The sequence below is a fragment of the Ammospiza nelsoni genome, chromosome 20 (assembly GCF_027579445.1).
Source record: "Ammospiza nelsoni isolate bAmmNel1 chromosome 20, bAmmNel1.pri, whole genome shotgun sequence".
Taxonomy (NCBI): Eukaryota; Metazoa; Chordata; class Aves; order Passeriformes; family Passerellidae; genus Ammospiza; species Ammospiza nelsoni.
Window position 1 is genome coordinate 1,493,858 of NC_080652.1, and position 17,029 is coordinate 1,510,886.

A 17,029-nucleotide genomic window follows, 5' to 3' on the forward strand; every position below is an offset into this window, starting at 1 on the left:
CCTCTTAATGAACAAAATGAAATTAAATTAAGCCAGGGGGATGCAGCACCCTGCTCCCCACAATCACCTGAGGCAATCAAGAAGACCAACCCTGCTTGGGCTGAAAGGAAAAGGTGTCAGGAAGGTGATCCCTGGATTCCTCTGCCTTCCTGGTAAGGAAGATCCTCAGGAGGGAAGCTACTGAGAATTAAAATACTGAAGGTGTATGGGTTTGTTTGCTATTCAGGTTCAACATTGCTGAGATGCCAACAAGCAGCTGAACAGAAAAAGGTAAGGCTGAAAGAAGAATTTGGAATAATCTCTGGTATGGCTGTTGTTCACCTCTTCTGTTGCTGAATTCCAACCCACACTGGAAGATGCAAAGTACATCACTCACTGGATATACCAGGGATGTATTTCTGCCTTCACTAAAACTCTCCTGGCATCTTGAGGACAAACTGAGGGGATGACCAGAACAGTCTGGGATTACTAAAATTCTTATCCTCTTTTTACTGAAATAAATATATTTCTCTATAGTTTTCCTGCCTAGGAACTCTAAGAGATTTGTTTCCAAATACTAACATCCAGATTTCTGTAAGGATGGTCTATTTGGGCAGCATCTGAGAAATAACTGAGAAAGTAATATTAGCAATTTTCTACATAAGATCATCTGAAGATCACAGAATTTTAGACAACATGAAAGCCTCCTCTTCTAAAATCTCTGATTAAAACTACCCAGAGAGAGACTGCTCCTCTGCAGAGCTATGGAACTGCAGGGCTTGCAGCACATCAAACCCTCCAGTGTGTGTCCTGTTCCTGATGTATCTTTAGGACTTGGATGGAAACACACTGGATATCCAGGAACTGTTCCCAATTTCACCCACCTCAGACAGAGGACAGGTCACAGAATTACAAAATATTCTGGGTTACAAGGGACCCCCCAGGATCCCCCAGCCCAGCCCCTGTCCCTGCCCAGCCCCCCCAGCAGCCCCACCCTGGGCACCCCTGGCAGCGCTGCCCAAAGGCTCCTGGAGCTCTGGCAGCCTCGGGGCCGTGCCCATTCCCTGGGCAGCCTGGACAGTGCCAGCACCCTCTGGGGGCAGAGCCTTGCCCTGAGCTCCAGCCTGACCATCCTATCTTGGGATAACTACCTCCAATACCTTGGGTTTTAAACTCAAAATTTGTCCACAACTGCAAATTCCTGAACTAAGTTTCTTATTATTTTCTTAATTCTTCCTCCTCCACTGAAATTTATCATCCTTGGTCTCAGCTCATTGGTCACTTACATGTGCAGATCTTGTTTGGCAAATGGGAATCTAAAGAGACTTTGCCTACTTAAAATGCAAACACATTAGGAAAATAAAATCCATTTTTACAGTTTTCCCCAAGGAGCAGGAGAATTATTAAATAAGAGCCCTGGGAAAATGAATCAGGCAGTTGTAAATGATTCACAGGTCACCATGCTGGCTGCACGTGGGTGTGCACACACAGCACTCACTGTATCACACTTTTCTCTGGGGAAGTGACAGTGAGCACAACAAAGCAACTTCCTGGGCTTTGCTCTGCTACCCCCCAGAAAAGTAAAAGAATTCAAAAGTTAATTTACTTTAAGGAAACATTTATGTTGCAAATTAATCAAGAAGCAGAGATGCTAAAGGTTCTTCCTCAACCATAAATTAACACCAGCAAACCACCTCCACATCTTCCCATCCCTGTCAGAACTTTACAAACACCATATCCTGTATGAGTAAGGTGTGGGCAAGAAAACCTTAATTTTGACTATATTAATTTCATGGTTTAAATTCACAACCCTCCAAATGTTTTTGCACATGCAAGGTGTTAGCACTGTGCCTCCACAGTTAACATTTGCAAGGCATATTCCAGCCCACATCCCTGCTTCTAACCTTTCGCTGCTTTTCCAAATAAATTTCTTCTCAGGCTGAACTTTCTCACACTTAGTCAGAGCCCAAAGGGGAATATGTTTTTAAAAGATCAGATCAATCTTTTTTATTTATGGGGTTCTGAAATATTTACTCTGTATTCCATCTTAGAAAAAAAAATAATGCCACTTCCTTTTTTTTCCCCACTGTAACTGCAGTGGAAACACAGATGAGCATGGATGTACATCTGTGCCCAGCTGGTGAGTTTGAGGGCATCTGGCTGAGAAACTGGAAAGGAAAATGTTCTGTTTGCTGCCTACAACATCCTCAGACCCAGTGAACATTAGTGACCCCCTCCCACCAGCTGTCCTGTCTTAGCCCAGCACCCAGGTACACACAATAAGTATGAGCAGCTACAAATGGGGAAGAAGAAAGTAAATTCAGGATGTATTTACATTAAATATATATATTATCAAATTTTCAAAAGTACTTCTTCTGAAGATCACTTTGGCACCTCTTGCCATCCTATTTATCCTTAAAATCAGTTCTTTTTAACCCTGTGACACTGCAGCAGATGCTGTGCATCCCTGCCTTCCTTGGGATTTGCTCCTGAGCTGCTCATCAGGCTCTGTGGTGGCATTGTGTGACAAATTCCAATGACCACATTTTGCTTCTCCTGCAGCCTGAGGGTGGTCTGAAACACCCAGATATATCTTCACCTGTGAGATGGTATTTGTGATTTTCAAAAATTACTTCCAAGCAAGGAAAAGGGGCTTAAAACAACAGAAAAGCCAAGAGACACAAAGAAAAAACAGGCTGTGTTATTTGGGATCAGTGGGGATTTTGTGGGACGTGGCCCAGGAGTTTGCAGTCCGTGGGGCTGGTCTTAGTGAGCATTAATGTTCTCTGACAGCTGCTCCTGTTTATGCCAGGATTTCAGGCACAAGGGAAGGAGGAGCCCAGGGATGCTCTGGGCTTACACACAGGATCTGTAGGCTGGGCTCTGAGGCATCTCCCAAAATGGGGAGGTGACTGGAGAGCTGTGCAGGATTAACCTGCTGCCAGGGATCTGCTTTTGAGGGACAGCACAAAATCCAGCTGTGCCTCTTGAACAGAGCTGCAGGTACACAGGAGCAGGAAATGGAGACAGAAGGGCTGGGATCTACCAGCAAACCACCATGAGTGGAATTCCAGCAAACCACCATGAGTGGAATTCCAGCCTCCAGCAAATGCACCTGGATTGTCTAAGGAAGAACTGCAGCAGCCCAGGCATGGAAGCAAGCAGGGCAGTAGAACTGATTGTAGTGGAGCTCTTTTTGTAGTGGAGCTCTTTTTGCAGTGGAGCTCTTTTTTAGTGGAGCACTTTTTCCAGGCTGTTTTCCTGCCCATCCCCTGCATGGTGTCACAGTACAGCCTGGGAGCACAGCCTGCTTTAAACTGCAGCTTGCTTGTGATGGTCCTCAAAAAAGGTGTCACCAGGGAAAGATCACACTCAACCCCCACTGTCAGCAAGCTGTCCTAATTCAGCCAGCCTGACTGACACGCTGGAGATCAAGGCTCCTGAAAGCACCACATCCTGATTCTTCCCACTTTTAACAGTGCTTTATTTAAAGAACCCAGGAATGGCAGGGCTCTCCCCTAGAATATCAATCAGCACTGCTCCCCGAGACTCTGGAATTCTCCCCTGGAAGAAGAACACTCATGAAGTTGCAGACCACTAACCAGACATACCTGAATTAATGCATCACTAACCAGATATACCTGAATTAATGTATTTTGAGATACCTTCAGCTTTTAGCAATCCTTCCCTGCCCACTTCCCCGTGCATTTTCTGGTTTCTTTCCCAGGGCACAGAACTGAAATCCAAGCGTTGTGCCAGCACTAGCTGGGATGCCAGCCCAGGGACCTGCACTTTATTCCACTGACACTCACCCATTTGTCACCTATGTCAAGTCACTTTCTTTCCGTCCTTCTGCTTCCTGCCTGCCTACAGAATTCCAAACTCCTCTGGGAAGTGACCCCAGACTCCGCAGGCAAAGGGCTTAGAACTACCATGGACTGGGAGCACTACCTGCTGTCTCTGTTAACATTTGGTATTTTGGTATTGAAAGGCCTTTGCTGAGGTGAAATGAGGCAAGTGTCATATTAACATTTGCCAGAGCAACCTGAGTTCTGCCCTGGGCTGGTCTGAGGAGGCAGAGCACTGTAAGAAAGAGCAGCAGTGAGCAGGCAGAGCAAAGCTCCAGTACCTACACACACTCAGGTGAACTTGATGGGCAACTCTAAAACTCAGCTCCCCTTCAAGCTCTGCAAGCCAGTTGTGGTTACTCTGAAGATGTTTCTGCACATAAGCTCCTCTTTCCTACAGAAAAGGAGGGTACCACACTCCAACAGGCTGAATGTTCCAGCCACAGAATCAGAGTCCCAGATGGGTTAGGGTTGGAAGGGACCTCTAAAGATCACCTTGCCATGGGCAGGGACATCTTCCACTGTCCCAGGTGCTCCCAGCCCTGTCCAGCCTGGCCTTGGGCACTGCCAGGGATCCAGGGGCAGCCACAGCTGCTCTGGGCACCCTGTGCCAGGGCCTGCCCACCCTGCCAGGGAACAATTCCTAATTCCCAAGATCCCATCCAGCCCTGCCCTCTGTGATTCTGTATCTGTGTCCCCAACCTGGGACATGTTACTGAACACAAGCCACTGAACACAGCCCACCCCAGAGCCTGGCACAGTGCAAACACCTGATCAGGTGAGAGGAGCTGCTGCCTCAGCCCTGTTCCTGCCCCCACAGGGCCCTGGGCCCCCTCTTGCCCTGGGTTTATTCAGGACCTGTCCTGGTGCCAAGAATGTCCCATGGAATGTGAGCAGCAGGAGGGAGACTGTTTGTTCCAGTTTGTAACTCCCCTAAACATGACTGGAATTCCCATGGAGAATGAGAGCGCAGACCCAGCCCAAACACCTTCCCTGAGCACTTCCCAGAGCCCAGAGCAAACCACACAGGCATATGAGCATCTCAGAAAAGATTTCCAGGCTCTTCTATGGGAACAGTCAGTGACCAGGTGTCAAACTAGCCACACCTGTCTAGGAAAAGATATTAAATTGACAATTTTTTTTCAAAATCACCCTCTTCTCTTCCTTGTCCCTGCCAGTTAAAGTTGGTAGCAGTCAGACAAGTCTCTTTAACACATTAGCAGTGTGCGTTGCATTGTTTTCTTCTCTCTCACGTGGGAATTGTGGTCTTGGACCATGAGCCAAGGCTCAAAAAGGAGCTCCCAAAGCCATGCAGCCATGTCCCCGTGAGCACATCCCCTCCTCACCACCACAGAGCTGTGGCTCTTCAAGAATGCATCCAAAAAAATAAAGGGAGTCCCAGAGACACCATCTATTGACTATAAACCCCAAAGACTGAAAATAACCAACTAAATGAAGCAGTTTTTCCTCAAGTGAGTTTTCAAAGTGCTTTCCCAGCTGGAAAGTCTAAACACCACTGTCTCCTCTTTAGGCAGGCAGTGAACAAACAACAGCTCTCAGCTGAGTCCCAGCTGGCCCCACAGCTCCCTTCCTCCCAGGAAGAAAAAGGGCAGGATGGGCCCTCCCCAGGAGCCCCTCAGAGCTGAAGGCCAGGGCACATTCCAGCACAGCCTCACCCCCTGTCAGTCCCTCATCCTCCTGCAGCCCAGGCTCACTCACATACACAGACTGGCTGCTCCAGGGCAGCCCAGCACAGCAACTGAGCCACAGCCCAGGTGCTCTGCACAGGCAGCAGCTGAGATGTCACCTGGCACTCAGGGCTGCCTTCACCAACACTTCTTGGGTCACCACTGGTGGCTGTGAGCAACAGCTGGCTCCAGCAAGTGACCATGGAGAAAATCCGATCAGCTTTTCCAACCCTGCAGTTTGTGATGTGCACACATATCGCCAATGTGTGTAATGTGCTGTAATGTCATATAATGTGGTTATTATGTGAACTAATCCAGGGCCCCACTGCTGGGCAAGGGACTCCTCACTCACAGGTTCAGGATGGATGTAATCCATGCCCCACAGAGAAGCACAGGAGAGAAAACAACACCTTCCTGTATCCCTTAAATACTGAGAAAATTTGGGAGAGGGCAGCAAACCATGCCTGCAGAGACCATGAACATAGAGGTTCCCAATGAGATAGAAATAGCAGAGGAAGATTGGAACAATGCAGACATCTGTAAGAGAGAGGGTGTAAACAGCCAGATTGGGTCACAGAGAAACAGCAGTGCAGCAGTGGGCAAAGCAAAAATAGCAGGAAAGGAAAGATAAATAAGAAATTCCTAAAATATAATGAGGAGCAAACAGACTGACAAGGAAACAAGAGAGCCATTGAGTGGAAAAATGAGAAGAGACATGCAGAAGCAATGAGGGTAGGCCAGGGATTTAACCCAGCTTCAGAGGGGAAGGCACAGGGAGAAAAGAAGAGAGCTGAGTTGTTTCACTGCAGCATGAGGAGGGAAGAGGAAGATGGCTCTGTCAGGAAATTACAACCATGTGCACTTAGGCACAGCAGCACTGGCCCAGTAGTCCCACATCCACTCTGCAGGACAGGGGACATGTCCAGGCTGTCCCTCCAGCAGGGCATGGCCATGGTGGATCCTTCTTTGCCTTTCCCTACCCCACCATTCACCAGCTCCCAATTCTGCTGCCTGGGTTTTGCCTCCATCTCTTTCAGCTAGATGAGACTATTTTGGGATATGAGTGTGGCAGGTAAAAAGTAATTCCTGCACAAAGATGGAAGCATTTCCTGCCCCTCCTACTGCTCCATCTCCAGTGCCACCACAGCATCTCCTTGGGAGCCAGGAGTAGGGAGCAGCTGCTTCTTGATTTTCTCTCCCAGACTTCTGTCCATGATGTTCCCTTCTCCCTCTCTCTCCAGGACCCAGACACCACAGAAGAGGCATTTACATCCACAGAAATCCTTCTATAGCTCCAACAACATCGAGTCTGCCCACACAGCAAAGGTGTGAGCCCTCATGTCTTTTTCTCTCTTCATGCCTCACTCTGCCCTATCTTTTCCAGCCAAAAAAGTTCCCACAACAGGTGGGAAGGGGAGAAGCTGACTTACAGAAAAAAACCAAATCTCTCTTTGCACAAGGTGGTTCCCAAGCTCTGTCAAAACTACCCAACACCCAATCAGCAAGCCCAGGATGCAGACAGCCTAGCCCAGAACACAGCCATGCCTGCCAGCAAAATTCAGAGCAAGGGAGCCAGGAGATGAGCCTGGAAAGCCTCAAAGTAAGTAAAACACCAACAGGCAGCTGAGCAATGACTGCAAGAGAGACAACAAAGGAGGTGACAGGAGCCTGGGAAGGAGTTTCCGTGCACAGAGCTGGACTCTGTCAAGGGAAAGGCTCAGCTGCAGAGCCCAGCCTCCCCTGTGAGCAGTACACTGTGTGTACACACTGATGTGGGATGGCTGCTTGCTACTGAGATGTTTAAGCTCAGGGCCGAGGACCTCCATTCCCCACCTGCAGTGAAGTCAGTCCTGCTTCCTTTTGCAGACAGAAAGCCAAGACCCCCCTATGCTAATGCCAATTGTTCACCTATCACAGAACACAGTGAAGAAAGAGTTCAGAAAAGGTAGTCTGGTTGTACTTTTTATTTTTCTTTACTATTTATCTAACATTTCTATACCCACCCAAGGTAAGTTTGGTGCTTCTAAGCTGCTGTCTGCAACTACCAATGTTGGGAATTTACCTTTCCAGTGGGAATCATGGCTCTCACCTAACACATAGCAAAACCCAGGTGGGCAGAGGCCTCGGGAGATCTCTGGTGTGACCTCCTGCTCAAAGCTGAGTCTGCTCCAAGCTCAGTCCTGGTTACTTGGGACTTTACCCAAACAGCCCCAACCTCTCTTCTCTCCACTTCATGCCCACTATCTCTCAGTTCTTCTCCTATCACCGGGATCTGCCCGGTTCCACCTTCCCCCCACCCCTCACAGCGGCCATGAGCGTGTCCCCAGCTCCCTCTGGTGCCACCTCTGCCCCGGCCCTCTCAGCCCAGGACCGGCTCTGGCTCTCCCTCCCCAGGGCTGGGGCACACACCCCGAACTGCAGGTTTAGGGTTTAAGAACCATACAGGGCTGGATGCCGCTAGAGGCTGGCGGTGCCCTGCCCTCCCCGGCAAAGGAGGCAGGGGGAGCTCCGCTCATGGTCCCCTCACACCGCTCAGCGGGCAGCTCCCGGGGCACCGCGCCCCCATCGCGGGCGGGACAGCGACAACCGTCTGAGCTGCTGGGCCGTGAGGAGTACCCCCGTGCCTGACAGACCCCCAAGCCGTGAGGAGCGGCCCCGCCGTGCCGTGAGAGACCCCGAGCCGTGCCCGCCCGCTCTGCCCCGCCGCCGCCTCCCGCCGCCGCCGCCATCTCCGCGGCGGGGCCGCCCCCTGCTGGCCGCCTGCGGGACGACCCCGCCGCAGCCCCGGCCCCGCGGGGCCCTCGGGGAGCGGGACCACCCCCGGCCCGGCCCGGCCCGGCACACCCGCGCCCCGCTGTACTTACTGCCTTGTGAGGCTCCTTCCCCTGAGGCAGCTTCGGTGTCTGCAAAGAGAAAGAGCAGCGCTTAGATCCGCCGGCCGCGCTGCCCGGCCCCCACCGCCGCCCCGCTCGCTCCCTCGCTCTCCTCTCCGCCGCTCTGCCCGGCCCCTCACGGGACGGAGAGGGCCCTGAGGGGCTCTTCGGGAGTGCGAGAGCAGACATGGCCAACAAGGGCTTGTGGTCATATAATGCTCTGGGCTGGAAGGGACATTAAAGCCCATCTCGTTCCACCCCTGCTGTGGGCAGGGGCACCTTCCACTGTCCCAGGCTGCTCCAAGCCCCAGTGTCCAGCCTGGCCTTGGGCACTGCCAGGGATCCAGGGGCAGCCACAGCTGCTATGGGCACCCTGTTTCCCACCTCCCAGGGCACAATTCCTTCCTAATATCCCATCCATCCCTGCCCTCTGGCAGTGGGAGCCATTCCCTGTGTCCTGTCCCTCCATCCCTTGTCCCCAGTCCCTCTGCAGGTCTCCTGGAGCCCCTTCAGGCCCTGGCAGGGGCTCTGAGCTCTCCCTGGAGCTTCTCCTCTCCAGGTGAGCACCCCCAGCTCTGCCAGCCTGGCTCCAGCCCTGGAGCAGCTCCGTGGCCTCCTCTGGACACAATTTTTTAACAGGCAAGTGCTGTGAACCCAGGAAAGCAAATGGTGGACAGTGCACCCGGCTCAGCTCCCGTGGGCTCCGCCACCGTGCCTGCCCTCCCCAGGCAGTGATGGCAAAGCCTCCACGAGAGATGGGCCACAAGAATTCCCCCAGGGTAATTCTATCCTGAAGGCAGGGTGATTCTGTCCTGAAGATTCTATTGCTGAAGGCAGATGGGAAAAGAAGGGAGAGAAAGCTCCCTCCACTGTCGTGTGTGGGACTGCAAGAAGCACACAGCAGAGATCGTGTTCAAACCCTAAATGAATGCAACAGGCAAAGCTGCGAGCTGGAAAACAAACCCCAAAGTTACAAGTCAAGTATCATAAACAATTAGGATTTCCAAGCCAGTTTGAAGTGTTTCATATTCATCCTAAATTACATATACTGTATGTCACATTACCTAATAATGTAACTGTGTTGCAAAATATTCCATATGTCTGTTGGAATGATGCTTGCACTGCACTGGAAACCACAGCTGCAGAATGGCACAGCATTTTTGAATTTAATATTTTCAACCTTAAGTAATGAACGCTGTTTGCATTTAATTTCCTTATTTCTTCAAAATAATAAAAACAAATGATTGTGAGTTTGTGAATTTGTACATTCCTACTTGATTAACCTGCCTGATTAGATCATTCTTCTAGGCAATGGTATTAATTTGGCACGACTTTATAAACTCAGGGGCGAGATCAGAAACCCTCAGTGATACTGCAGAACCTCGACAGCAAAGCCCAGGATTTTTCCACAGCTGCCACTTGTTTGAATTCTCACCCACCATTCAAGGAAAAGCAGCTAAGGCACAATAGATTTATGCAAAATGCTGTCCTGGTGTTCACAAGCAACAGCATGAACAAATCATAAAAGATAATGCACTATTTAAATAGCTTTAAAAAGTACTTTAGTCAAATTTAACAAGAATCAGGCAACACACAAAATTTGAGGAACAGCCATTTCTGAACTGTGTCAAGAAATGTTGTTACTCTTAGTCACAGACAGACTAAAGTATTCATGAATTTAAAAATTACCAACTAAAAATCCCCTTACAGCCCACTCTATATCACCTTTGAGGTCAGACCAAGTAATTACAGTTGTGAAACAAAAGACAAATTTCTGAGAAAGTTGCAAAAGTCAGTAAGAATAGGGAGGTGGGCAGGGAAGCTGGAAAATGGGCCAGTTAACTCCTCTGTCCCAAGAAGCTTTCTTCATTTCACTTGAATATCTGCTGCAGACTGGGAAATGTGCACAGGAAAATGGATCTTGGGATGCAGGGCAGAGGGCAAAAAACCTCCCCAAAATAATCTGATATTCTCAGCAACAAATAAACAAATGAATCTCAAATTTCCATGGCTCAGGAACACCATATCTCCTCTAGTTTTCTACTCCTCACCTCAAAATCCTTTCAGTGACAGAACTACTTTAACTCAGACTCCAAAAAATGTGCGCTTTGGAAAAAAGCATTTTTCCATATTCACCATTTGAATGAGTCATCTTCCTTTTCATATTTTTTGAATTGAGCAGAACCCATTCTTGGAAAACATTAATCTGAAACTTGAAAAGCTTTGCGAAGTTTTTAACTGGTGAAACTCAAAACTTGGCCTGAAGAATCCAGCCCTGCTCAGAGCATCCAGGATCTGTTCTGGTGAGGGGGGCTCAGCCCTCAGCTGGCACAGCCCTGTGGGGAGGACACGGAGAGCTGAGGGGCTTGGAGGGAGGCAATGCAACAACTTATAATGTAAATAAATAATAATGGAAAACAACTTGAGCAAAATCATCAGTCAGCCCAGAAAAGCTTATCTGGAAACAGAGAACTTCCACCAATTCTTGGGTTAGAGGCGATATATCCTGCGAGGGTTAAACTCGAGTCTTGCTCTTTTCTTTCTTTGCTTTTGGAAGAATTCTCCTTTGGGTACAAATCTCCCTTGCTTGGCCTCAGCCCAGAGGTTTATAAATTTGCTGTTTGAAAGTCTAATAAAGCAATTTCAGCCTTTCTTTTTTTTGGTAGTTATCTAAAAGTGAAATAATTTTCCTGACTCAAAACATGCAGACGCTTTGCTGCTCATGTTGCTTAAACACCACCCAACTGTACAAAGCAGAACTTTCTAGCTGACTAACTCCTGAAGGCAATCCAAACCTTTTAATGACCTGAAAAACCCCACACAGCTAAAATAAAAGCACCGTAAGCAAAACATTTTGAAGCCCTGGGTTGCGTGTAGGCGCAGCAGTAACATTTGGGACAGAGCCTTCCGTCGGCACCGGGAACGCGCAGCCCCTCCGCTCCAGCTGAACTCCAGCAGGAGAAGGAGCCGGGATCCTGCAGGGCTGCACAGCAGCTCACAAAGGAGCCTTTCAGCTCCACAACATAACTTTTTTGTTGGGTTTCTTCTTTATTTTATTTGTGAGTTTTGGGGAGGCAAAGGGGAAGGAACACAACCTTTTCCTTTGTTCCTCGATGAAACATAGTGGGAAAGTTTCTTACCTACATTTCTGGTTCTTTGCAGAACCCTTAGATGGGGATTTCCATGCCTGGATCTCAGCTTTTGGGGGAAAGCAGAATGGGAACTTGTTCCTGCAGGGCAGCACGTCCTGAAGCAGAGTTGCCTCAGAATTCTGCAAACTGCCAGAGCACTCGCTGCCTGAATTCTCCAGCCAATGCTCAGCACCACAGGGAAGGCTCAATAAACAAAGAAAATGCTTTGTTTTATAACATAAACTCCCCTGCTTCTGAAGGCAGACAAGAAAAGAAATCAGCCTCAAGAACATGGGTCACCTCCAACGCAGCTTGTCTGCCACAGGGAGCTGGAGTGGAGGCAGGTGCAGCTATAAAAAAATCCAGAAAATTTCTCAAAAAAATGCTCATTGCAAAGAAAAATGTGATGTTGCCAGGGCGAAACTCTTCATGTGGAACTGAACAGCTGAAAGGATGAGAAGACAGCAAGTTCTGCACAGGGCAAAACAAGCAGTGGATAAGGACAGATTGACTGCACGAGCAGAGAGGGTGACAGACCTTCCCCCTGCTGTAAGGCTCAGGTGGGTCCTGGACACAAAAACCAGCTCAGAAATAACCCAGATCAAAGCAAGGACAACTAGAGGCCCCCAAATGTTGCATTTTGTGTCACTGAGTGGTGACAGACAGGCTGATGACAAAAGTTTTGTTCTGCCACAAAGGTCCAAAGCAGACCAACACCAGTTTCTCTGCTCTCTCCTGGCCTGAGCCTTTTCTGTCTCCTGCTCTGTCACCTGCAGCACCACCCCAGGGCCCATTAGTGACACAGGAACCACACAGACAAACAGAGAGCAGAGGGGTTGGGGTGTATCCTTCAGCAAATCACAAACAGCAGCTATTACTGCTGGAATGGCCAAAAAACCCAAAGAGAAGAAAGGAGCCTCAGTTTGTTCTAGCTCCTGTGATGCTGAGCTGGGGAGTCTCCCAGGATTGGGAAAGGCAGATGTTACGTGACTGATGGGTGGCCAGACCTTGGGAACACCATGGCTGGCACCATCCTGCCAAAAGGGAATCCAGGTTCTGCCACTGCAGTCCAGCTCCCCCCTTTCTGCCCAGCCAGAAAGAAACGACTGAAAGATTCAGGACTGGAGTTTCTGGCAGCTGAGAACTGCACAGGCTGGGCCAAGGGAGCTCACATTGCAGTGCTTCGAGGAAAGCAGCCCTGGGAGAGCTGGCTGCCAGTGCCCTGGCGCTGGATCTGAGACACAGACTGGAGATCACTGGAGAACAGCAACGTGCAGGGTACACCCTCAGTGCAGCCATCCCACCATGTTATCCTGTTTGTCCCCTGGGGCAGCACCAGCCCCTTCTCCTCTGTGAAGCCTTGGGACAATAAAAGCATCTTTCACAAAAATCCCCTTCACTCCTGCAGTCTTCTGCCATCCCAGCACCATTCCTGGTCCAGTCCATGCACAGCTCACACTGGATAATACCACACAGGCCTTCCCTCCAAAAAATCCTTCCTTCTTTTTTCCTACCTGTCCTTAACCTTTCACTGCAGGTTATTCCTCTGTAGCCAGGCACACTCTGCCCAGTGCCTCAGCTCCCCACTGCCAGAGCTGCATCATGTTTGCAGTTTCATTCCTTGCTGAAGAGTGTAGATGAACAAATAACTCATTTGTATTTTTATTGTCTTAAAGCAATTTGAATGCACTTTCAATGTAACTACTACATGAATCCACTTACAGTAACATAAACCAACACTTTCTAAGTATCACAGATATAAATTCTGCTTCTCCATCACTGATGTGAGAATTAGTGATAAATTTCCACATTCTGAATTTTGAAAATTTTCATCTTCTGCAACTACACATGACAAAGACCTTGGAAGCAAAAGGTAAAATCATGTCTCCACTGAGTTCATGTCAAAACTATGGACATCAAATGTACAGATCTATGTTGATGCACCCATATAATTTAATATATTGCTTAATTTTATTATCAAAATATAAATGAATACAAATTAATTAGATCACACACTAGGAGGTGACATCATACTAACAGAGCTCCTAAAATTCCAGCCGAATTAAAAGTCCCATGGTGCTTGGGGAAGAGAAGTAAAATAAAAGCAATCCTTGTCCCACATTTAAATACTACAATTATTATTGCAAAATTGTTGCAATTCTGTGATGTAATGGTGAAGGATATCCCTGTTATTTTAGGATTTTTTTTCCTTAAGCCACAGAGTGAAGCTACTTGAAGCTATATTTAAAGGACTTTAAGGAATTTTGTTGGTATTTAGAAAAGAAATACCAGCATGGAAAAACAATTCTGTGTATCCAGAAGTACAGAAGCAGCTCTGTGATATTAAACAGCACACAAGGAATATGCAACCATGCAACTAAGGATGTGTTATGAGACTGTGACAAACTCTGAACACTTCTCAGCTGTGCATGTGCTGACTTTTGAGAGTTTGAGCATTTAAAACTTGATATTAGCCTTCATTAATCCTGGATTTTCAACCACTGGTTACACCTGAGGAGCTAAAGCAGATGCTTCTGCCAGCCTGGCACAGTGACTCCAGTGCTCACCTCAGGGACAGGAGACAAACCCAGAGAAAGGCTCAGGGGGAGCTGGTTTGCAGTCCCTGCTGTTTTGGTATTTCAGAGCTCCAAATCCTGCAAACTGCACTTTGATTGAATAAACCACCTCAAACTTTCACATTTCTGCAATTAAGCAACATTGGATTGCTCAGTCTTACAGAAACCCCAGATCAAGCCACTCCTGACCAAGCACGAGACCTTGCACACACACAGTGCATTTGGGAAGTGACCTCAGCTGACAGCAGGGGCACAGGGGCAGCTCAAGGAGCATTTTGATTAGAACATAAAAATACAGCAGTCACAATGCCCATATCTGATTTATATCCTCCCAGGCTGACTTCTCAGGGGTGAATGGAACTCCCAGCTGGGCAGGAGCACAGAGCACCTCAGGGAGATGCCACCACACTGCTGGCACTGGGACCTGCCAAGCAAAACTCTGCGATCTGAGCACACAGGGATGCCCCTCAACAGCCCTGGGCAGTAAATACTGCCCTGCACACAGGAGCTGCTCCTGACCTGGGGAGAAATATTGGTGGATTTAAGAGCCACAATGCTGAGACAGCCCCAACGTTTATCACTGGGCCCCTCTCAGTGGGAAGCCCAGAGAAGAATTACTGGTGACCAGGGAAGCAGCAGAGCAACGTTCAAGACCTTCTGGAAAATAGACCTAAAATCGCAGAATATCCTGGAGGGGACCCTCCAGGATTATCCAGGTGTCCAACTTCTGTCCCTGCCCAGACCCCCCACCCTGGGCACCCCTGGCAGCGCTGCCCAAAGGCTCCTGGAGCTCTGGCAGCCTCGGGGCCGTGCCCATTCCCTGGGCAGCCTGGGCAGTGCCAGCACCCTCTGGGGGCAGAGCCTTGCCCTGAGCACCTGCCTGACCATCCCCTGAACCTGCATTATCCAGGATTCCCGAGATTGCAGCAGGACTGAGATACCTCTGTGCGCTCGCACGTGGGTCTGGAAACAGTTGTAATACTTGTACTTCTTCCCACAAATTCCACACTCGTAAGACCCTGAAAAACAAGAGAGAGAAGCACACATCACCATGAGAGTTCAGGGAAAACAGCCTCCCTGCACACTGGTCCATAAACTGCGAGCAAAAGGGTGCACTTGACAGCAAAGTCATTTTTGGACTTCATGGAGATAAATGCAGGAAATCACTATCCCAGACACTATTCTGTCTGTCAGCCTTATTTAAGATTCCTTGGCATATTACCCTGAACTTACATTTTCAGTGTATCTTTTTAACTTTGCTAACGTGAAAGGGCCACTCTCAAAATAGCCTGACTTATAATTTTATAATAATGACTAATGTTTCCTATGGACAGAAATAACCTTGAATTACTTTTCAGTAAGTTCCTAGTAGCTGGGAAAAAATCCTTTTCAACTGAAAAAAGAAGGCAATATGTTATCTTGAGGCCTGGAGTTTTCAAAATTTCTCAAGAAATGCACAATGTACAAATTTCCCAAGAAACCCACAGAGATTTGGTAAATATCCACCCAGAGGAAACCAAATAGATACAAATAGAACTTTTGCCCTTTTTAAGAAAAAGCACATGACCACAGTAGTCCCTCTTCTCAATTTGTGTCTCGAATTCCAGAAAACACACATCTGCAAACAGTCATTTGAAATGAAACCAGAGGAAAAGAGCTGGGAGAACCATTTGTAATGATGAAGTTATGTCATGAATTTAGACTCTTTTGTTATTGAACAGGCAGACAGAAATTTCCTTAGATTTGTTACTTGAGTTGATTCAATCTCTTTTTCCTACTTTGCTGCACAGTCTATAAATTCACTTTCCAGGCTCTTATTTGCAGAATGCACTGCATTTCTTAACTGTCCACCAGAGCTGTGGAACTGGGATCCCCTTGGTGCTCTTTGGAGAGGGTGAGAGCATCACTTGACTGAAGAGGAGGTGGGAGAAAAAAGGGCTGAATAAATTTGGTATGAATGCAGAATTTCATTTCCATGCACATTTCCTCACACGACCTTGAAACAATCTTTTCCTGACCATGCCAAACAGCAAAACTCAGGGAGGAGCCACAAACAAGAACAAAACCATTGACACACACCCAGATAAACATTCCCAAATGCATTTCACAGCAATACTCACCTGGAGCTACTCAAAGTGAGCTCTAGCCAGGAACTAGCCAGGATGCAGTCTGAACACACTATGCCCACGGTCCTTTTACCCTTCCCATGTCCCATTCTTACAGCTTGGGAAGAAATCACCCCCCTGAGAGTGTCAGAGCCCTGAACTCCCTGCCCATCACTGATAGCACCACATGGGGCTGTGTCCTGGGCTGGGGAGGCTCCTTTGTCACTGATGCTGAAAGAGGCCACTCGCCACAGTCCGATACACCAGAGTACCCAGCTGAAAAAATGCTCCCATACTCTGATAGCACAGGCACTTGGCTGCATCTGATCTGCTCCAGAGCATTTTTATTATCACAGCTCACTGTATTTTATAGAGATATCAGCTGTGGGACAGTCACCACCTGTGGTCACTCCTCACAGGCTGCCTGGTGAAACCTGGGCTGTCAGCAAGTCAGCAGTGTCTGCCAGCCCTCACTCCCATGCTCAAGGACTGATTCTTTTCACCACCAACCTCCACAATTCTCTTATGAAAACTCTTGGAGCTGGAGCCCCAAAGCAGCAGATGAGAGCACTCACCATGCCCTGGGCCCTGCAAACAGGAGCCCTGAGCACAGCTAAGGTTCAGCTGAACCAACAGCAAGATGTCACTGATGCCCACCCACATCCCAGCAGTGCTGGCTGCACATGGAGCACTGGGAAGAGTGGGAATGGCTCCAGAGGAGGCCACTGAGTTAATCACTGGGCTGGAGCCCTCAGAGCCCCTGTCAGGGCCTAAAGGGGCTTCAGGAGAGCTGGAGAGAGACTGGGGACAAGGGATGGAGGGACAGGAC

The 17,029-nt window shown here is 48.5% G+C and overlaps 1 protein-coding gene across 1 annotated transcript in view; it reads right to left on the bottom strand.

Moving 5' to 3' along the window:
* The window catches only part of ZNF618 (zinc finger protein 618), a 150,778-nt gene that overhangs the window by 47,310 nt on the left and 86,439 nt on the right, over window positions 1–17,029 (bottom strand). The window contains exons 5-6 of the mRNA XM_059486664.1: window positions 15,037–15,114; window positions 8,380–8,418 (exon numbers count right to left, since the gene is read on the bottom strand). Coding sequence (XP_059342647.1) covers window positions 8,380–8,418; window positions 15,037–15,114 — 117 coding nt within the window. The remainder of the gene's footprint in view (window positions 1–8,379; window positions 8,419–15,036; window positions 15,115–17,029) is intronic.